The sequence below is a fragment of the Nanorana parkeri genome, unplaced genomic scaffold, assembly GCF_000935625.1.
Source record: "Nanorana parkeri isolate BGI_ZX_2015 unplaced genomic scaffold, ASM93562v1 scaffold316, whole genome shotgun sequence".
Classification (NCBI taxonomy): domain Eukaryota; kingdom Metazoa; phylum Chordata; class Amphibia; order Anura; family Dicroglossidae; genus Nanorana; species Nanorana parkeri.
Window position 1 is genome coordinate 804,216 of NW_017306584.1, and position 23,750 is coordinate 827,965.

Below are 23,750 nucleotides of genomic sequence, written 5' to 3' on the forward strand. Positions count from 1 at the left end.
TAGCTTTGCCTGAGGTTCCATAAAAGGAATAGATATGTCTTGTAAACATTCAGCATGGCTAGTATGATTTTAGTAGCTCCAAAAGAAGGAGAACCTTTCGAAGATATTCTCATTTTCCTTAGTTTTTTTTTTACCCAGCAGCTCCCTCCAAGGCATTCGCCGAAATGGCTGTATAAAAGAAAGATTGTTCATAGTCTGGCTAGTAGATGAATTCAAAAACTTTCTTTTAATCGGTAATGCTGCAAGCTAAGGTCTGTGATGCAGAAAATATATAATGGACCAATGACAGAGAGTTACAAATCTGTTAGATTTGGTGCTGAAGCTCTTATCGATGCAACTGTCTTATTAAGTGGCTTCTTCTCTGTATTATCTAAGTGAATATGGCACTGGCACGTAGAAGCTTTGCTGTAGGTTACCGAGTGATCACTGGACTTTTTGAACTTGTTAAAACAGCCTAAAAATCTTTTAAAGATCAGGTAAAATATCTCACAAATGCTGATGACAATGCACATTGCAGAGGCTGCTACCATGAAGTATGTGAAAACTTTCTTCTCAGTTGGCCTGGCGATATAACAATCCACAATGTTGGGGCACGGGTCGACATTGGTACACTTGACGAGCCGAGGCATGTCAAAGCTGTCCCACATTTTATGCAGGATGTAAAGAAAGGTGATCTCTATGCCAGTTTTGAAGAAAAGACTCAGAAGATAAGTCCACCAGAGACCTCCATGTTTCTTGCCAGTATTGGAGTACAGCTTAGAACAATTCTCACCATTTTTCACGCGGTTCTTTTTTTCTCGCTCTTCTCTATAAGCAACATGCATTATTACCAGAAGAGAAGGGCAAGTCACAAATATCAGCTGGAGGGCCCAAAGTCGAATATGAGAGATGGGGAAGTAGTGGTCATAGCAGACATTAGTGCAGCCTGGTTGCCGGGTGTTGCAATCAAAATCTTTTTGCTCATCTCCCCATACTTTCTCTGCTGCAACCACATACACAAGAACTCGGAATACAAAGACAACTGATAGCCAAATACGTCCAAAAGCTGTTGAGTACTTATTCACGCCACTTAAGAGACCCTGGAATGTCTTCCAATCCATTGTGACTTAGATCCCTGAAGAGACAAAAGAAGGGCACATTTATTAGTATTTTAATTAAATATAAAACTTAAAAATAAAATAAAACTTTTCTGCAGTGTTGTTGTCATTCTTTAAAAACTATTAACATGTTTATCTAAGTTCTGCATTATAATGCCGATAAAATGCAAATTAGCTGTTCTGCCTATCCTTTAAAATCTTTGAGAGTTAGATGGGCTATGATTTTTTTTATGCCTACTGTCAATATAACATTATCATGATTTACACAAGCAACTTAAGTAGAATAAGTTCATAATGCTTCATTATTCTGGTGTATATCTAGGTATACACCAAGATGGCAGTGCCTATATCGGTTTGTGACGTTGTGCATCCCGCCTCCAAGATGGTGGCACGCATGCGCAGCATACGCCGGTGACCAATATGGCCACTACGTGTTCGCAAATGAATTATGTGGCCGAATAAGGTTTTCATATATTCGGGCATATAATAATTTGTTAATTCGGATGAACCGTCCGAATCAACAGAATTTTGTTGATTTGCATTGTCCGAATCCACACAAGTCATTCCACATATGTAGGACTGTTAAAACCATGGGGCCTCAAAAACTGTAAGTGGTTTATTAGGATGGATTCACATGTTTTCTTAAATAAAACTTGTATTATGTCATGTGCCCTGGATTCTGCTGATTATTTAATAGCTATAAACAGCATCTGACAATCTACTGATCTCATTCATATATAAATCTGAGCACCTCACTCACCAACACTAAACACGGATGTACTCAGTACTGAGCACTCTGTTGTTCATTCATAGCTGAATAAATAGCTAAGTTTTAAAATGGCAGCCGGTCTCGGCTGTTCTGGCAGGCCCCTACCGGCACTCAATAAGAGTGCACTTTAAAAATGAATGTAAGCAGAATACTTCCACTTATTGTGTACATTGGAAGATATTCACGGCAGTTCCTCTGAGAACGGGTCCAGGACAGAGCTGTTACTGATGTGGTGATCCATTGCTGGCTGGGGTTTTGGATTAGAACTCCACTGATCCCCCATGATTAAAAAAATGTGTAAAAATGAACCAATATATATACAGTATATATATTCCCTTTAAGCTCTACAGTTCACCTTCGTTACATAAAATTGCACTAAAGAGATATCATTTTATTCAGTGGACTTTGTTGTTTACAATTTTGGGGAAAATATACGGGGGTGTAAACATTGTGTTAGGACAAAAATGACAGGAATTTTTTTTAAAACTATTTATTCCCAATAAAAGCCAAGGAAATAAAAATCGATTCTTTTGTTGAAGAAATTATGTATAATAAGTTAGGGTAGGCTACAAAAGCTAAAGGACATAATGTATGGAACAGAGACATCGGTAAAATTAAATTGATAAATGCTCTGGGACTAAGAGCTATATAAGGCCTGGGGACTCAAGTGGTTAATAATTCATATATGGTGATGGTCTCAGGAAACAATGGCATTGAATAAGGTTGATTTGACACACATCAGATATGAAACTTTATATAGTAAAGATATAGAGTATAGTAAGTAAAAAAAACAAACAAGACTCAACCTGTTTTGTTCCTGTAATAACTAGAAGTGTTATCCTTGAAGGTATTTTCCCAGCATAGCAATGATTTTACCATTTCTATTAACGCCTCTGTATAACATATGGCACACCCCCACCCACACACCAAACCTTGCCAGTAAAGTAATGTGTGACAGTTGGACTGTGCAAGGTAAAAACCTTTGCATTACATAGGTGTCACCCATTTGAAGTATGATTGAGCAGTTTGGGAAATTTGAGGTACTTTTCTATTGCTCTACAAAGATATAGATTAGACAAAGACAATCAAGGTTCCAAGCTTCTTTTCTTGTGCAATAAGTCAGAAACGCATTTGGCAATATAGCACTTGGTCCCATTCAAATCAGTGGCCCCATTATGGAATAAAATAACCTCTTTATTTATGTTAATGCTGGCTGTAGCTCCAGCCCTGTCTGAAGCCTAAAATATGAGCATTACCGTGGGGGAGGTACAGCCAGCACTAAGCCCCCACTCTCTTGGCTGACTGTTCGTTTACAATTATGAGTTAGCAATCAGCACTACAGGGCAGTGTGATAGAGCTGCCAGCTGCTAGTAAACATACAGGGCAGTTGTAGCTCTATCACACATATGTCTTTGTGATATCCCCTTTGCACACTGTATCGTTATACCCCAGAATCCAACAGGTGCTGGAACAACTGGTGGATGGCGCCACAGTATACAATCTAGAAGATATGTTGTCTGCTGTAGATCATAGCTTGCAGTGATAAGTAATCTCTAATGAATGAAAGTACTGGTCTTCAGAGCACCCCCTGCTGCCAGGGACCAGTGCTGTCACTCAAAAATTGCAGAGTGGTTGGACCAAGGAGGGTAAACAGCGTTTGACCATGCTGCTTATAAACAGGACACTGCTTATCATCCAATCAGGATGGATTTGAATTGGACCAAGTGCTATAAGAACTTGTTCCCTAGCGTATGAAATAAAAATGTTCATTTTTTAAAATGTCTTCTTTAATCATAATTCACTCATATTCTTTTGCTACTATTACTACTCAATAAGTAAAGGTACATTAGAACTTTATATAGAGTTCAAACAATGTGCATTTCAGTTCATCTGCTTAAAGGTAAAAAAAAAAGCATGTTCCAGAGTGCCTTATGTTCTTACACAATGGTCAAAACTCCCACAATTGCTTTAAGCCAGATCTGATATAGATGTAGAACTGGAGGGGCATTAGAAATAGTGGTGGAAATTTAAATGTAACCATGTTTTAAAGCTCTACTTCAGTTAATCATTTTAAATAAAATAGGAAATGTTAAAGCAGTATCAAACTCTCAATTAGTTCTTCAATAATGAATCCAGATCAAATAATTACACATTGCCCAGCAAAGTATTTTTTTACATTTTTGACAAGATCACAAGGCACATCAACATCTCCAGCAGCCGTCCATCTACTAGCTTGGAGAAGGAGGGGGGGCGGTGGAGCAGTAAGCAGGAGAGTGTCTTGCTTTGCTGTTGCTGTGTGCTTGTGCATAAACATTTCACTTGCACACAGAAGGGTGGCTCCATAGGACCCTGCATTGGAAAGGAGCCACCCTAAAACAAGATATCATAGCCAGTGACCAGCTGATTTTTCATGAAACTTAAACTTTTAAACATCAAGGAGCAGCATCCATTGTAAGTGATTTAATGAGCATTTGAAACAGCTTAAAAAACCTTTTGACTTTAATATCACTTTAAATACTCTTTATTCCCAGCTGTTTCCCGAATGGGGAGTTTTCCACACACTTAAAGAAGAACTATGGGGTAAGTGTTTTTCCCCATAATTCTCCTAAGGGTCACGGAAGGACATAAACTAGCAACCTCCCGTGACCCAAATCTCAGTATATCGCGAGCTACAGCTTGCGGTATACTGAGACCACCGCAGCCAGGACGGATCCGGTCGAGATCCACCCAGCTGCGTGAGTGACAGCTGACTCTGCCTATCTAGAGGCAGAGCCAGCTGTACCCGCCCCCTCCCCGTACATTCCGCCATTCAGCAGTGGAGGATCAGAGCTGGGGGAGGGGGGAATCCCTGCAGGGAGCCGTGAGTGATAGTCACGGCTCTCTGCTGGGAGATGATCAAGAAGTGAGCGAGCGACGGTATGTGTTCGCTCATTTCCCAATATGTTGAGCCGACGTGTGACAGTTTCATTGTCACACGTCGGCTCGAACTATGAGGGTGAGTGATTTTCACTCAACTCATAGTTCTCCTTTAAAACTTCATGTAAGATGTCATCCTTTCAGGGTTATTCACAAAAGGGTGAAGAGTTTGGAGAAGGCAGGAGAAGTGAACAATCTAGGAAAACATAGCTGAACTGGAAAAACTCTGCAATTCAGTTCACTTTCAAGCTCAGCTATGCTGTCCTAGATTGTTCATTTCCCCTGCCTTCTCCAAACTCTTCATCCTTTTGTGAATAACCGTGTTTGTGTTACTGACAGAGTTCTTAAGCCTATGTTGAGTTAGCCTTAACAAAAAAGGTCTTGGCTGGAGTTTGGGTTTAACTGTTATTTTGCGCACTTATTGCATTTATTGGTGTTGAAGTGGTAAAAATTCACTTTGCAAAGAATACACAATCAAGTGCAAGGAAAAACATGATTGAGCGATAGGAGTCAGCAAAGCTTCACCTCATTCCCTTGCAAAGTGAAAATTCTCATACAGAGTGAACAGCTTATTTTCCTTTAGTAAATGAATGCCATTGCCTCTATGTGGCGTTTTGATCCCATGTTATAGCTGAGACAACTGTGTACAACACTGAGATATACATTGAGTGGCCAGATTATTATGACCACCTGACCACCACCTGTTTGTAGGCAAATTAGCTATAATTTCGTGCTGAAGTTGCTAGAGGGCCAGACCATTATAAATAGGGAAGCAGGTTATTTACCACCACAGTAGATGTGATTTTTTTCTGAAGATATGACACAAGGATTGGACAGTCGAGCATTGGAAAAAAGTCATGTGGTCCGATGAATCACATTTCCAGTTGCATCATGCAGATGGCAGAGTGAGAATTTGGTGGGAACAGCATGAAAGCATGCACCCCACATGCATGAGTACAACCCTTCAAGCTGGTGGGTGCAGTGTTATGGTTTGGGGCATGTTTTCCTGGCATGATGTGGGCCCTTTAATTCATTTGGAACAACGTCTGAATAGCACAACATACCATGGAGATGGCTTCTTCCAACCAGACAATGCGCCATGCCACGGTGCTCGTATTGTGCAGGAGTGGTTTCAAGAACATGAGGGAGACTTTACCTTGCTTAGGTGGCCCCCACAATCACCAGATCTCAATCCAATTGAGCATTTGTGGGACGAAGTTGAAAGAGCTATCAGGCAGCTGGTTCCACAACCATCAAATCTCACAGAACTGGACAGTGCTATTCATCAGGTATGGTGTCAGATTCCTCACATCACCTTTCAACATCTCGTGGAGTCAATGCCAAGAAGAATCGCCGCAGTATCGAAGGCAAAAGGTGGCCCAACGAAGTACTGATGGGGTGGTCATAATAATCTGGCCACTCAGTTTAGATTATCTCTTTCTTCAATGATGAAGGTAGTTTCCTAATCAGCAATGGTATATATAGAGACCATACAGCCTTTTGTGCTGCCCTAGGTAAGAGTAAACTTAGGCACCCACCATAATCTATATTTGCCCCACCCTTTCCTGTTTAAGACATTATGCGTAACCTGTCACTCTTGGATACAGTGCACATGCTGTGCCCAGCTTCTGACAGGTTGTGCTATTAGCGTAGCGGGGAAGCCCACTGCGCATTTTGCTTATCCTGTCAAAAGCTGGATTCAGCGAGCGCCTTTTTAAATAGTAACAGGCGTGCGCTGTATCCCTTCTGCCAGTGTCGGAGAGAGAAAGCTGAGCTCGTCAGTGGATTCGGGTAATTCGGGGATTGCCGCACTGGTTTGGTGGCAGCATTTTTTTGCCACCCCCTGGAAAGTGCTGCCCAAGGCAGATTAGTTTGCCTTGCGGTAGATACACCTCTGCATACAGCTATGAATCAAGCTACTGTATGATATGAATGAAGGTTCAAAGAATAACAAATTTAAAAGTGAAAGTTTCCAAAGGAGTAAAAGAGTTGCTTTTATGGAAATGTCAGAGATAAATTATAACTAGTAATATGATAACATGAGTCATGCTGACATGGAGCAAAGACAAGAGTAAAGGACCGAGGGTTCACAGTTCTAAACTAGGAGATAACTCCATGAAGGCTGCTCATACTGACTACACTTTCTTTGCATTCTATTCTTAGTGGCAGGTTGCCTAATAATTATCAGTTAAGGCAGCTAACAAACATAATAATATTACATAAAAAATAATGTTGTGCTTTGGGAGATTGTAACAACAAATTCTCTTTTCTCTTAGCTTCAAGCCCCTTGCTAGAGCACAATGTTCTGTAATTACAGGCTCCAATGCCTGCCGAAGACCATGAATTAGAGTAATCTCTGATAAATGTTATCATTACTTAAATAATAAAGTTGAAAATATATACAAAAAATAAAGCAAATAACACTGGAGTTAGACTGCAGCAGTAACTCTTTTCAACCAATCAAATTCATTGTTTTACTTAAAAGATTAGGTCTGCTTTGTTACTGCTGGCATCTGGCTAACTTTACCATGTTTTCTTTTCAGATTTTTAAAATCAGTCTTACCCTAAAGGGCTGGTAAAGAGGACCACTAAATAGGTTTTATGGTCTGACCTTAAAGAAGAAGTCTCACCAGAAGTTAAAGGCTTGTTAAATTCCAAAGGGGACAGAGTGCAAATAACACCGGGCCCATTAACATCTATGCATTTGTCAATAAAATCTATTTTTTTTTTTCTGTCAGTGCTGGCTGTAGCTCCACCCCAGGCTGAAGCCCAATTTATAGGGGGAAGTACAGCCAGCACTGAATCCCCCTTACCATTTTCCATCCTTCCTTGCAGTGCACCCCTGTGCCTCCTCTGCATCCTTTGTATTGATAAAAGGCTGAGCCCACAACCTAAGTCTACTTGGTTGCTGTGTTTTGTAATTGCGCTGCGAATAAAGCTTGAGTTCATACTCTCCAGATGAGGGCAGCAGTACAGATACTGTGCATCCACTGCTTAAAGTAAATACATTAAAGTAAATACATATATTTATGGCAAAACAGGTCACTTTGATACGTCCAATTTTTTAAAATTGTGACATTTTTTGCCAAGATATAATTATCTTCTCTCTGGCATTTTTAGTTGTTCCAAATAACTTGCAGCATTATTCAACCTGCAAATGTTTGTAGCAAGTTAAAGAAGAAGTCCAGTCAAACATTTAATAGTGATCCCATTTGGAAGTTTCAAAGGGAATATCTAACATTTTCACCAGTCAGAGATGAAATTTTTCCAAACTTTGTGGCGATTTCCTTTTTTTTCCCATTTTAGGTTTGGGAAATTAGGGTAAATTTCCTCACTGGGGTACTCTGACAGAAATAAAAAGATGCCAGAAATTCTAACCTTCCCCACTGCCTAAGTCTTGAAAAACTGTTTTGACTGGATTTGTGCCTTAAAAAATAATAGACTCCCTTGCAGAGCCAGAATGGGTTCTTTGATGATGGCAAGCTTAGCCTCTCTGGCTTCTGCCAGATGTCTCCCAGGTAATCTTACCACTGTACTCTAGTGACCCAATAGTTCTCGGCTGAGTATCTGAGATTATTTACTAATTGTTTGTACTAATTAAATATTCCTGCACGTGCAGAGCTGGCGGTGTGTTCATAAACTCACCCTTAACACGTGGATGCATTCCATTCTTATTAGGATGAGCCATGCTATGTGGGTCTTGAAACTTGTCATGACATTACAAAAAGAGGAATTTAAATGACATGATTTAAACAAGTACAAAAAGCTGTGTGTGTTAACGCTTTCAGTATATACATATGAACTCCAGGCAGATATTAGAAACACAAATTGAAGCAACCCTGTATTCATGAAAGAACTCCAGGTTAGGAAAAAACTTACCCTTGCAGTGGAACTACACCTGCACTGCAAAGGTTAAGTGCTCGTTTTGTCTAGGGGGTGCAAATAAAGATGTAATACTCACCTGATCCTCAGTCTTGCTGATTCCCTCCGAACTGCTAGACCAGTCCCTGCAGCCTCTGCTCTTCTGGGCTCTGGCAGTCTGAGGATCAATGACAGTCACTGCTCCCCACAAGGATTCCCCCTTCTCCACTCAGTTTCTACAGCCCTGACTAGAGCAACGGACGGGGAGGGGGCGGGCGGGCACAGTATTGTCGGGATCCGTCCTGGCTGCAGAGCTCTCAGCATATAGCGGGCAATAGCCGGCCATATACTGAGTTTTGAGTCAACGGAGGACACAGTATATGTCTTCCCATGACCCTAGGGAGAACTATGGGCAAAAAAGGTTGCCCCATAGTACTCCTTTAACAGCTGCAGAAAAAAAAAATCTGGTTTCATTCCAGACAGAATTGTGCTGTGTTACAGAGCTGTGCTAATCTCAGGACTGAATAGACAGAAAAACAAATCCTTTGTCACATAAAACTGCTCCTAATATATGTTTTTTATCTGTGTATTTAGCTGCTTGCTTGGAGTTTAGCTTTAGGTTTAACATGGCTATAGTTAAGACCTGGATCTTGATAACATCCTGAATAAACCTTTAATACTATACATGGAACATTTATCTTTATCTTGAGTGGAAAGCAAACTGCTGTGTTTTATCACTGAACTAGGTGTGGCTGAGCAAGAATATTTTGAACGTATCTATACTTTATTCATGCACTTAAAAATAAACCTCACACCCAGCTAACAGTAAACAAGTAAAGGAAATCAGACCTTAAAAATCATTTAATCTGATAACATTACTTTTAATGTCTATGAATATATCAGTTTCCTGAGCTATGATAACTGGCCATGTGAGAAGAGCAAATATACTTTGTATTGAGGAAGTTAATGCATTCATTGAGGTTCTTTTCTCTGTATATCTCCAAGATGCCCCATCTTGTCACAAATGTATGCACAGCATTGGAAATTATATGGTTGTTTAAGAAAAGCTAAATGTGCAACATGCATGGAGCCATATCAGCCAATCACTGTTAATTCTTTAGAATTAATTCTGATTGGGGTGTTACTGCACTTTGCACATCATCCTCTCTCTTTACACTATTTACATTCAAGCCCATATAGTCTTATATTTTTAAGCTTAACTTCATATTGAAATGTAAGCATTTTTAGGTTATACATTTTTATGCATATTTTGTGTGGATACCTTATTAGGTAGGCTGGATCTCGAAGTGATAAATAGCAATATCAGGCATGATTTGGGAATAAAAGCTTGCAAATATTATACAAAAGCTAGTTGTAAAGTAGCCACCGCTCCAAGCTCTCTCCAGTGATGGACTACAATCTCCATGCATGCAGTCAGGGCCGGATTTCCCACAGGGCCAACCAAGGCCCGGCCTCGGGGCAGCAGGGAGTAGAGGGGCATCAGGGGTGTGGAATCCCTGTCTCCAGATGCCCGGGACATGCAGTTCCGGATATCGGGCAGGTAGTTGTTATCTACATTTAGCCCTGCTTTTGGCAAGCAAAGCTAAATGTACAGCGAGGAAGCCGCCGCTTGTATGCAGCCTGCGGGTCTGAGGAGAAAGAGCGCAAGATAATAAGTCGTGATAGATCGGTATAGATCAGTATAGATTGAGAAGAGTAGATGATAGGAGAAGGAAAAAAACAATCTATAGAGTAGAAGGTTGAAGGTTGGTAGAGTAGTGTTAGAAAGAAGATAAGGAGGAAAGACATTTGAAGTGAGCAAGATGTTTTAGATGAAAAGTATTAATATAAAGTGTAATTGTAAGGAAATACTTAGCAATAGAGACAGAAGAACAGTGATAGAAAGAGATATATTATTTTTAATGCTTACTGAAGGAAAATCTTTTAGTGTGTGCATTATAATTGGGAAATATTTAATATGGACTATATATATAGATATATATATATATATATCTATATATATATATATATACACATACAGTATATATGTAACATAAAAGTTATGTTTTAGTGTCACAAGTGGGTTAGATGTGCGGTGTAGTTAAGTGTATTATCACTTGTGCATAATGTTATATTAAATTTCCCACAAATAGACACTAATATTGAGAAATAATAAAGCCAGGGTGTATATGTACAGTTGAACATATGTTTACAACATGCCAGCTACTGTGGTCATGGTTCACAAAGCAGCACATTACTTGCATTGCAGTGTAAACGACAGTCTCAACATTGCAATTTCTTTACTCACTGTTCTCGGTGAGGAGACATTTCATTTGTGGAGTGGAGCTGTAAATGTTTGCTCATTGAGAGGCAAAAATGTGAACCAGAGAACAGCAGCTAGAAATCTGGGTGTAGAGTTTCACTCATCAAACTTGTCAGGCAACTTTCCTTAAAATGTCAGTATTACAAAGGGAAAAAAGGTTCCCAGAATAAATAGTTGTAAAAAAATGCAGTGGGACTTCCAGTAAGGAGCAGCTGAATGTCTATGGCACCGTTCAAATCTGCTTATTTCCAGTGTGCTGAGAACTAGTTTTTCTTGCTACATCTTTGATCTGGTTTTTCAGAAAAAATTGCATTATATAGGGTTCAATGGTAAACCATGTAAAACGCATAACACGCATACAAAGCACCACACCCCTAATGTGCAGCTGTGAATGGGGTTAAAAGTGTAGCAATAGCCAGGCCTATGGGCTTGAATTTATTTACATAAACTTACCAAACAGTAAAAGAGCTGTAAAACAAACTCTCATTGCCCCATGCACACCGGAATTATAATGCTTCCAGATGCATTTCAAGCTAATTTCTAAACACACTTAAAAGCATGTAATGGTTTTCTCTCCCTGAATGCACACTTAGATGTACAGAAGCATCTAGGTGCATTCACCTGCAGTCTAGCTGTGTTTACACAAACAAGAATTTGTCCTAGGACCATTTAGCTTTGGTTTTTTGTGGCTAAATGCATGTAAAGGCATGTTAATGTGTCTAAACACGGCTAATCTCAGGAACACTTAAACAAAGGAAAAGGTGATCTGGGAAGCATAAAAGTTGCTTATACTTCCCAGATAACTTTTCATGCAGGAGCCCGGTGTGCATGGGGCGTAGAGTGGAACTAAAGCACACAACACTTCCCTCCCTTCCCTCTAGCGATGTGATGTCTACAAGCTCCCTCTTTACTGCTGCCATCTTCTTTCAATTTTGGTGTGTTTAGCCATCTTGCTTGGCTGGTTGGTCCTGATTAGTCCCCTGTTTGATTACATTCTGACCCCAACATCTTCTGTGCCTGTTAAGTAGCTTCTCCTAGACCTCTATAGGGCTGTTTCCCAATGATGGAGTTGTAAGGGAGACACCCCTGTAGGAGGTCCATGAAAAGTTGCTGCTTTATTTATTTTTTTAGGTCGTTCTCTCAGCAGCTCAGCTTACCCTACTCCCGTCCTCCTAGAAATGAATCGGCAGCCTTTAAGTCTCCTATGTAAACTCAGAGCGAGTGATATAAGAGGGAGAGCAGGGGCAGCTGAGCTGCCTAAGATAACAACTTGGACAGTATCAGTGCTTCAGCTATGAATTTAAGAATTAATTACTCCACAGTGCAGCTAGAGATGTCAGTGAAGGCTTGTTTTAAAGCTTATCAGCTGTTTGTTAAAATTTGTAAATATTGGAATTCTATATCCTGGCCACAATTCTAATTTACAATGTACACATGACCTTATTACCAGAGTAATTTTCTTCTTCAAATAAGGGAGGTGATTTACTAAATAAATAATTGATTTACTAAATAAATAATAATAAATATCCAATCTAGAAGAGGGCAAGTATAGAAATAGATAATAATATAATAACATTACACAGTGGTGTAAAGGTTAGCACTTCTGCCTTGCAGCACTAAGGGTTCAAATCCTGGTCAGGACACTATCTGCAAGGAGCTTGCTTGTTCTCCCTGTGCTTAAATGGGTTTCCTCCGGGTACTCCGGTTTCCTCCCACACTCCAAAGACATGCTGGAAGGTTAATTGGCTCCTGTCTGAATTTGCCCTCGTATGTATGCATGTGAGATGGGGACCTTAGATTCTAAGCTCCTTGAGACTGGGACTGTTGTAAATATGCAACTATGTAAAGCGCTGTGTCTTGAATGTGCTGTTTAAAATAAATCTATGGCTTAATTAAAACAATAAAGCTAATAAAAGTAGGAGTCTGTCAATATATGCCTGTTGCTGTAGAAAGTCTTACATTGGAACCACCTATTGCTTCCCGACATTGTTATACAAATAGCAACTACTTCAAGTTGCTATTTGCAAATAAATTGTCACACTCCCACATGATAATGTCTGGGCTTGCTGCTAGGAAGCTTGGGCATCAAGCATTGTTTTATTGCATGAGGGTGGGGTAAGGGGAACGGGTCAATTCTCCATTAGCATCCTCATTGACATTAGGTTGTTGGTTGTATTCTTTTGCTTCTTTCTTTTCATCTGCTTTTTGTTTAGCTATAGGAACAAAAAATTAATTAAAGACTGCAGGCTGTATGCAGTATTTCTGGCACATCAAATAATTAGCAAAACATACCTGTCTATGTATAACTTTTAACAGCATTACAGCAAATAAGAAGTGCAGGAGATGTGTGTATCACACATACACTCCTGCACCTCCTCAATGTATTTACCATTAGTGTATGTGTAGGCAGGATGTTTTAACATTGAAGTAATTATATTCAGATAAATGCAAATGTTTCCATAGGTACATTATATGGTCATAGTTTATGGACACCATCACATCTTTATGAGCATAGACCTTCGAAAGCTATTGTCATTAATATGGAGTTAGCCCCCATTTGCGGCTAAAACAACCAATACTCTTCTTTAGTATATGTGCCAATTTAGCCAAAAAATCATTTGAAAGGTCAGGTACAGATATTGGACAGGATGATCAGTTCATCCCAAAGGTGTTTAGTAGGGTTAAGGTCAGGATCCTGTGCAGGCCACTCCAGGACCAAACTCATTAAACCTAGTCTTTATGGACCTGGTGTTGTATGCAGGAGTACAGCCATGCTGAAACAAAAACAGGCCTTCCCAAAATTGTTCCCACAAAAGTTAAAGTGCACAGTCCACTAAAATGGCCTTGTATGTTGTAGCATTATTAGTATCCTCAGTGAATACACCTGAACTCAATAATTTGGAGGTGAGTCCACATACTTTTGGCTATATCTTGTAATTATGGGGTGAATACAAAAAGATTAATTTTATGATACTGCTGGATATCTGACATAGTGGTAATAGCCTCTAATAGGTGCAATGTTCCTTTCTTATTATGTAACAAAATAAATATATAAAAAGGCAGAGCGTGACCCAGGCAAATATTTATATGGTTCATTGTCACTGTAAAGGCAACATGTTTACGTAAGTCATTCCTAAACATACAAGGTATACTTAAAGTATACCTTGTCTGGCATGTTCAGGTGACTTTTGGCACAAATATATATTAAATGTCGGTTGTCTGAGATTCTGTAAACACATTTTTTTTCACCCTCATGTAGTTGCGCTTATAGACTGCAAATATGGGTGTTAGCCTTACATTTCTATTCAGCTTTCATTCTTTTGTTTCATAGGGTTAATTAATTATTTAATGTTATAAAAAAACATACCGAGGCTGAAAAAAAGCATAAGCATGTTTTAACACACACACACAAAAAAGATTGAGACATTTAAAAGGATACAAAACTCAAACTCTCTAAAGCAAGCATTCCTCTCTCTTTCTCTCTCTCTCTCTCTCCCTCTCTCTTTTTCTCCTTGCTCTCTCTCTCTCTCTCTCTCTCTTTTTTAATAACTTGTACACATACGTCAGGACATTTAGCTGGCCTACAGTACCTGGCAACATTGTAAAGTTAGGCTATGGAGACAAACATATGTAAAATATCCTCTTTTATATATTATTTTATTTGGAGAGTAGTGATGTCAGAACACAATACACTAACATGCATGCGCTAGTGCACACAGATGTGGGAATGGACCTTTAAAGTGACCTCTTGTCTATCAGATTGAACTGTTTGCCCCTACAGTAATTTATGTCAGCAAAGGAATGCCACTTTTTAACATGATTATCTTGTGTACTAATTCTCTTTCAAAGTGAACCTTGTGTTAAAAGTAGGGATGCACCGATACCAGTTCAGATACCAGTGCCGATACTTGGCATTCTCATGAGAACTACCAGGGTTGCAGCGGTTGCAGCTAGGACCTGGCTCTGGCACTCCACCACTGTCCTGAAATCATTAGTCTGCATTGTTTTAGAAAATCTGTCACATGACAATAAACAAAAATGTATCAGTACTTGTATCTGTGAGCACTTGGACAAGTATCAGTACTTGTACTTGCAAAAATGGTATCGGTGCATCCCTTTATTTATATTTATAAAAACAAAATCATACATTAATACAGAGATGTACAAATGAGAGGAGCTCCGTGTGCTCCCTACAAATGACAGCTGCCTCCTAACTTTGAATTGTTCTCCAGTCTAGTCTTGTAGCTGGAAAAGTATCTGTACTTGAACTTGTACTTGTACCGAGTACAGTACTTGGTATAGGTGCATCCCTAGTTAAAAGGAATAGACCGTATTCAGTAAAACAGTGAAAAGGAATGTGCCAAGTTTATTGCTGTCAGTCCAAAATAGTCAACATGCTTACAGGAGGAGGGAACACAGAGATGACCTCATCACACTGGTTCTTGTAGTTTTTGTCTAGTGAGGATACACATATCTAATTCAATTTAATTACCAGAAGCACTATATTGAATTAATTTTAACATTCAATGTTGATATTTGGTCCAAGTAAATGTAATTTTAAGGAAATAGCACCTCCAATGTAAAGTCAGAATGCATGTATTTTTCTAGCAACCCCATAGCTACAACAGCACTGATCAAAAGATTTTTTTCAAAAAGGTGGATCATTAGTTCAGTTACCGCAATTGCATACCTTGCAGGACGTTTACTGGGCACAATTATTTGGCAAAAGGATTTGGGATAAAAGCAAAAGAATAGAACATAAATAAATAATAAAAGGAAAGTCATTATGTACATAACCACTAAACATTCTCTTTATATCATAGTTTAACATGATTACAGAATATGTAAATCATGTTTGCCAAACACTTTGTGAGGGAATTCCAATGGCCCCGCTGGGATATACATTTGACAACATTACTGTTTGGTTAATTCTCAGCATATAGTGTCCCTATTTTTACATATTCATTTAAGCTATCCTAATACCTTTTAAGCAACAACAGAAATAGGTATTTTTGATCTGCCAACAGTGACATAATCTAGCCTAATATTACAAGATGTAAATGGGCACATGTAAAAATGCATTTAGAACTACATTTTATTATTTGGCCATACATAAGTGGCTAAATACAACATTTCCAAATCACAAAGAACGATACCTAATAACAATTATTATGGATAAAAGCATGACCGTTGAAAAAACTGTCCTTAAAAAGGACAATGACAGAGACAATGGAAAGGCACTTGTTCCACCGAATATTGTGACTTCTATAGCCATATATTATTTTTCAGCTCCCTTGTCTTCTTTATTATTATAACTCTGTTACAAATCTCTTATTTCCTTTTAGGGCAAACTTGCATTTTATGTTGTAGATATGTTGTGTTTGGTATATATATTATATAAAGATATAAACACACACACAAAGCTTTTTTATAAATGTGTCTTTTTATAAATATGTGTTTGTGTGTGGTGTGTGCATGTATATGTATGTGTATATATATATATATATATATATAACTTGTCTACATTCCCGTCACTATCACACAACATATCGGAAAATAATTTGTGTTTGGGAACAGGTCTGGGATGATACAATGAATGTTGTGTAGTCACTTTGAAGACAATAAGGTTTATTTGTGTAAGTGTATTAGTGTACTATTCATTAGAAATGCTAATTCAAAGCAGCAAGTGTTCTAAACACTGGAAGTGCTGAGATCAAGTAAAAGGATCAAGAACTGAACAAGGAGCAGCAAAGTTAGTTCGAGAGCAAGTTACGCATTGTACCTGTTATACAACACAAAGCTGAACCATTCAAACATGTGCTTTGTATTGGTAAACTGTGAAATATCTTTATATGTTTTAGGCGGAAGGTTACACAGTTCTCTAATGGAAATAATTAATAAAAGAAAACCTACCTGTGGGTCAGTGGAAAGGTCCTAACAGACCTGGATGTAATGCGACTGCAGTGCACAGTGTCAGTGTGCTGAGTCCTTACTGGGGCGTGTCCAAGCAAATACCTGTGTCTTCGGAGAGGGGGAGGAGAAAGTAGAAAACATGTTTTATAGCTGTGTGTTAATCTCTTGGAAAACATTAAAAAATGTATCCACATAAAATGCTACAGGCAGTACAGCTGCAAAGGACATATTGTTTTTACTTGTAAATGAAAATACAGCTGTAATTTTTGAAAGACCAGCTAATAACACAAATGGCTCCCAGATGCTAATGGTGACCTACTGATAGTCAAGTAACCCTCGGAAAAAACGTTTAGGTCTCAGGGAACCCCTGTTTATAATTATTATATCTACAGCTCATTGGGTATTAGGTTCCATTCACACCTATATTTCAGGTGTGTTTAGGGATTACTGCAGCAGGAATCCCTAATCTGCTGTTTACAACTGGCAGCTGTCACCCTTCAAGTTAATGATCCGGTGGCATCGGCCGCATTTGAAAGTGGCAGAACACAGGCACACCACATGTATGTAATATGATTACGTGCGGTTAGGAATCAATCACTATGGCTGCGTCCAGGGACAATGATTGATTCCTAACCAAATGTAATTGTATCACATACGATTACATGTGGTATACTAACGTACTGCTGCTTTGAAATGAAGCTGCTGTCACCTGATCGTTAACGAATCGGGCGACAGCTGCCGCTTATAAATGGAAGATTTGGAATTCCTGCTGCAGGAACTCGCAGGTTCCTGATGCAGGAATACCAAATCACACCTAAACCATAGGTGTGAATGGAGCCTTAATGTGCCCATACACCTTACGACCATCGCAAGACTATTGTCTTGCGATGGTCGTAAGCTTATTAAAAGCTCGTATGATCTGCCCATCTTGGACAGGCAGATCGTACTTACGATCATCGAAAGCCTGCCCCGCTGAGGGGCGGGCGTTTCCGATGACCGCAATGCTGAACGGGCAGTGTGCGCGTGCGCACACCGGCCTGTTCCGCGGTTGCCGAACAAGCAGGCTATGAACCCGCCGACAATCGTACAATTCTCGGCGGGTTTTCTAGCATGCTGGTTCGACAAAAGACCTGCGACCGTACAGTAAAAACGGCCGCACGCCTTCCATACACCTTGCGATTATCGTACGATCGCTGGATTTCCCGCGATTATTGTATGATAATCGCAAGGTGTATGGGCACCTTTAGTGTGAACAGTAAGTTGTGTACATAAGAATAAATAAAAGTAATCGGCAGAATTAAAGTAGTATTAAACTCTTAAAATTGTTTTTGAAAAATGAATCTAGGTCAAACAAATACAAAGTGCCCAGCAAAGTATTTCTTTAAATTTTTGCCCAAGACCAAGACCTTAGTCCTGCTTTGCACAAGCAGGACTAAATGTAGTGTACCTTTAAAAAGGTGAGAAAGGAGCAGATAGGCCCAATAAAGGATGGAAGCGGGAAGCTGGTCACAAACGACAAAAGGAAGACGATTGTTCGTTTACATGTGATCTCGGCGATGTTGCCGAGATCACATGTAAAAAGTCTGCAGCCTACCCCCCTCCACTTACCTCTCTCCTCTGGTTCCGTTCTCCGGGCTCCACCACCAAGTCTCTCCTCACTGCAGTGAGCAGAGCGGCAGGGTTAAAAGTAACCCTGCTGCTCCGTGTAACCCTGCTGCTTCCTCTCTCACCTGTCACAGGAGTTCCAGCACAGTGCTGTGCTAGAACTCCTGTATTGGAGGTGACAGGGTCAATAAAGAGAACCTGTCCCCTCCAATTGCTATCACACATGGGATTTTTTTCTCCTGTGTGATATCAATAAAGTTAGGTGAAAAAAATTAATGAAATAAAAAAATAAAAAGGTGATTAAAAAGTAAAAAATAATAAGAAACAAATTATTAAAAAAATAGAAAATATTATAAAAAATAAACAATAAGATAAAAGAATTATAAAAAAGTAAATAAGATAAATAAAAATCTAAAAAAAATTAAATTGATAACAAAATAATGAAATAAATAAAAATTAAAAAATAAGAAGAAATAATTAAATAAAAAGTGCTAAAAAAGTTAAAAAAAATAAAGAAACAGTAATAAAAATTGAAACTAACCCCGCCGCCCTGCCATCTGGCCTTGGGGCGGCACGGAGAGTAAATCCGGCCCTGTTGCCCCCTGTTGGTTATATATTTAGATGAAGCATTGAGATCTTAAGGAATGCTGAATTAGGTTTTACTTGCTTAGAAGGACATTACATCTGAATACAGCATAGTAAGGAAAACATATACAGTAGATAGAAAAAGCAGCTTCCTGTGTATCATAGATGAGCATGCACATAGAAAGTAACATTGCACTGCAGCGCCATCTACAGCTCAAAAGACATAACAGTATATGCTGTTGCATTTCCAACACCCCCTACATTGGTGGCCATTGAAGTGCTCCATTACATTGGTGGTCAGTGGAGAAGACCCCCGTAGATTTGTGGTTGGTGGAGAAGGGCAACATTACACTGGTGTTTTGTGGGAACACTTGCTTCCTGACAGATAGCTGAAAAGTTAATTGATGTCAGTGGTAACTTATCATAACTTATCCTGGAGGCATACATTGGTCATTGTTTAAAGTGGACCTTTAGCCATATCTTTAAAATAACAAGAAACACGCCTTTAAAGATGTTTAGTAATGACAATCTACAAACACATACCGTACTTCTAGATAATTGCAGGCTTTGTATTCTCTGCATACCTTATTTCTTATTTCCTTGTCTTCCCCAGTCTACTGACAGTGGCCATGTTTGCTAAGGGCAGATTACTTACTCCCCTATTACTTCCTGGATTAATGGCACATGTGTGACTAGGACAGGTGACCATGCACATCATCTCAGGGGAGGAAAATGCCTTTCCTTGAGATCTTATGAGATTACATAAGATTTCCCAGCAATGCTCTGCTGATGACAAGGAAATCCCAGTGTACATTGTGTGCGCAAACTGAAGTAATTTCCACTTTCAAAGCAGGAAGTGAATGCTCTGCAAATTTAAGTATTTCAAAATCACAACTGTCTATGTTATTAATAATCATCGTACATAGAGAGATGCATTGGTAGAATTTGATTTTTGAGTGTAAAGTACTAGCAACCTCTGGAAGAACCCTGATTGAGAAACACTGCTGTATCTTTTGTGTCTAGGATAAATTCAGTGTACTGTTGATCAACTTTTGAGTGAAGTTAAGTTTGAACTTGTTTTGTACTTTCATTGTGTTTATAGAATCATTTACTGGCATCATTGGTTTAGTTTAAAAAAGGAATGCATATAGTATGCATCTTTGAAGTTACCAATAGAAACTTTGACAGGAAAAAAACATATATGTATTTTTATAGTATAAGAGTTAGTGCACATGGGCATTTGTGATCAGTTTAAGTGTACACTGCTCCATAGGGGCATGACCAGCAGGGTAACGAGCAGCGGTAAGCAAGTGGAGTTGTCTGGTTCAATGTTCCAGTTCAGGCCCATTAGACATAAGGTAGGTATTTTTTTAACATAAGGCAGTTCACTGCCATAGGTTTGCACCATTCTTACATTAGGCTTTGATTATTGTTTTGCCCAACATCCTCCTTAGTGTAATGCATTCAAGTGTTTTACAACAGCATCCATAACTAATTTTTAATACTTGTTCACAGATTTGCCATGCATGTTTTTGACAAGCATTTGGTAACTGGTGGTGTTAGCTGTGAATACTTTTTTTAGCGATGCACAGATACCAAGTATTTGGGCGAGTACTCATACTCACCCAAATGCTCTGATACTTACCCATGAAAACGGAACTTCGGGTCAGAGGGAGATTTCCTCTGACCGACATTGCCGCGAGTGAACAAGGAGCCGACTTCCGGGCCAATCAGGAAGTTTGTCGGCAGGTTATCACCCGCAGCCTGGCTTCCTGATTGGCCAGGAAGCCGGCCCCATGCTGTTTGGCCGGCTTAATGCTAATTGGCTGGGAAGCCAACTTCCCAGCCAATCAGCATTAAGCTGGACAAACACCATGAAGGCGGCTTCCCGGCCAATCAGGAAGCTGGGCAGCGGGCTCCCAGAAGTACAGGTATCGGTATTTGGTATCGGCGAGTACCGAAAGATAAATATCAGTACTCGTACTCGATTCCTAAAAAAACAAAAAACGGTATCAGAGCATCCTTACTTTTTTAATTTGGCTTCCTTTCTTTTGAGGGCTCAGAGTGGTGGCAGTATAATTGTCAGACACACAAACAGCTGGATTAGATAGACATAGAGTAGGGAGTAGTGGCCGATATGGCCACTACTCGTTCTGCAGTTTCAGTGTGCGGTTTCGGATTTGGAGGCTCCTAGCCCCCGAATCCAAAACAACATAGAAATGTGTTTCCTCTGACGAAACGAATGACAATGTTTTTCGTTTTCATTTGTTTAATCTGTAAACAATTTTTTTTGCCGTGCACATGTCTAGCAGTCAGCCAAACCAGGTCAGGGAGCACGGAGAGCAGGATGAACAGAGACAATAGCTGGAGTCAGGAAACAGGAGATTAGTCAGCCAGAGCCAGGGTCATACACGGAGTACAGGAACTGCAGAGCACTTGGTAGATCAGAATAAACACAAGGGCAGAGACTGAATAGACAAGGTGAAGGTTAAATAGTGACCTGGTGCTTGAATCATCACTCTGAGCCAGGTGTTCTGCCAGTAGCAGCAGAATGATGATGTTTGCGGTCTTGGACATAAGAGGGCACCAAAGAAGAACAGCAGTGTCAAAAACACTACAAGCCATGCTGCAAGTGACTGGACAAGGAAGGGTAAGAAACCCTGACAAGAAGTTCGGAAACTGCTATTGCTGGTCTCCTTTTGCCTGTGTGTCTGACTTAAGTACTTTTCAGCCGCTGACATAGAACATGAGTGTCAGAAAAGTGTCAGAATTTCTCATCTCTTTACCTGTTCCTGGCCAGTGACCCAGACACTATTGAAGCCAAAACATCAGCATGACAGCCAGGAAACTAGAATTCTCAACAGGAGAGTCAAGCAATGGCAGTCTCCATTATACTCTTATGACAGAGTCCCTTTAACCTTTTTGCTGCAGGAATCATTTTTTTTTGCACACATAGTAAAAACGCACATTTTTAGGTCTGAAGATTACTAAAAAAACCTTCAAAAATGATATATTTTCTGAAAGCAGAGACCCTGTAGTAAAAAAGGTGACAGTTACAACACTTTATGTCACATGATAATTGCCCATTTATCAGATCTATATTTTCAGTAAAAATAATTTTAGTGCACACAAACACCATATAACACCCAATTTTTGGTAAAATATAAAAGATGTGGTTGCATCAAGTAAATATTTACTAAACGTGTCAAAATTCAAAATTGTGTGTGCTTGTAAAATGGAAATATGGTACTCTAAATTGTCAATAGGTGATGCTTTAAAAACCTTTACAGCTTATCAATTTAGTGTTAACAGTGAATAATGGCCCTAGCATTACTGCCGTCACTCTGGTCTGTGCAAAAACATCGAGTATGTGTGGTGCAATCATCACTTTTGTGTGCATGCATGTACATGTTTGCATTTTAAAAAAAAATCCTCTTTTTTTCACTTAAAGGAGAACTATGGGGTTATGGGGTTAAGGCTTTTCCCCATAGTTCTCCTTAGGGTAACAGGAGGACACAAACTAGCGTCCTCCCGTCACCCTCAAGCTATCACAAGTAATAATGTAAGGGTTGTTTGTTACAGAGCCCTTTTAAAATGGCCTCAGTAACTCCTGGTGGTGTAAATGCTGAAACCATTGGCTGTAAGAGAAAGCCACTGGAGCTGAATTGATTGCCTCCACTGCTTGTAATCGGGCTATAGAGCATTCAGTAAAAGTGCTATGTAGCACACTGCAACACAAAGCATCACAGTGCATCACATTATATTTAAAGAGGAGATGCTTTGACATCATCTGCCATCTTTAAATAAAGCAGAGCTGATCTTCTGCCCTGCCTACCCCTGCAGAAAAAAGATCACTGCATAGGTGATCTAGTGCATGCCGATAGTAGCAAGCAATAGATCACTATTATAAGTGATCTGCTGCTGCATAGATGGATGGGGAAAGATGGATACGGTCTTACCTGGCCTTATCCAGACCTCACATCAAGGAAAAAAGGTATAAAAAGTTCTCATTAATCACTACGCGTACTGAACATCAAACACCTAGTTAAGCATGTGCCACAGCACTTGGAATTTTAGTGATCACAAACTTGTGAAAATATTGTTGCTGTGTCAATTTTTGTGCATGCAACCCCTACTTGATCTTATATTAATGTCGCACTAACAATTTATGTAAACATTATTTTTTCCTGTTCGCATTGCATTGAAAAGAAAAAAGCTCTTCTAAATTAAAAAGCATAACAATTGAACTTTACCTTTAAGCTATATTACATAACAATCACACTTATGAGATATAATTTAGTCAAAAGGCTTTGCCAATTATATGTTGGGTTAAATATAAAATATAAATAAGTTAAGTTGGGAAATATTACAAGAAAGTAATTTATCATTCCTGAATAGTTATTACAGGTATGGCTAGAAGATTTACAGGTATGACTAGGAATAAAAGGCATTCAAATAAAGTACTGGAAAGGAAGTTTTCCTTCTTAATGTTGACTGGAAGTTGAAAAAATCAGGGTAGCAACTATGTTGTAAAAACTGCAAAAGAGAATCCATAGCATCCTCTATATTTCAATGAATATAAGAGTTTCCTATTTATGGCTGTATATTTTAATAGCTCGTTTTTACAAAATACTGTGCTGTGTGACACTGCATAGAGTAGCTTTGGGCTTGTTTATGTCAG

At 39.3% G+C, this 23,750-nt stretch overlaps 1 protein-coding gene across 1 annotated transcript; it reads right to left on the reverse strand.

Annotated features, from left to right (window-relative positions):
* Positions 1 to 231: 231 nt before the first annotated feature.
* Positions 232 to 16,968, reverse strand: LOC108788287 (gap junction beta-3 protein-like). The gene is made up of 2 exons (XM_018558031.1): positions 16,880 to 16,968; positions 232 to 1,114 (listed from the first exon to the last, which is right to left on the reverse strand). The coding sequence occupies exon 2, from the start codon at positions 1,098 to 1,100 to the stop codon at positions 294 to 296; it is 807 nt and encodes a 268-aa protein (XP_018413533.1). The 5' UTR covers positions 1,101 to 1,114; positions 16,880 to 16,968; the 3' UTR covers positions 232 to 293.
* Positions 16,969 to 23,750: the final 6,782 nt, after the last annotated feature.

Excerpts from the sequence above, each read along its gene's own strand:
- LOC108788287 (XM_018558031.1), bottom strand. The coding sequence starts at position 1,100 with ATGGATTGGAAGACATTCCAGGGTCTCTTAAGTGGCGTGAATAAGTAC.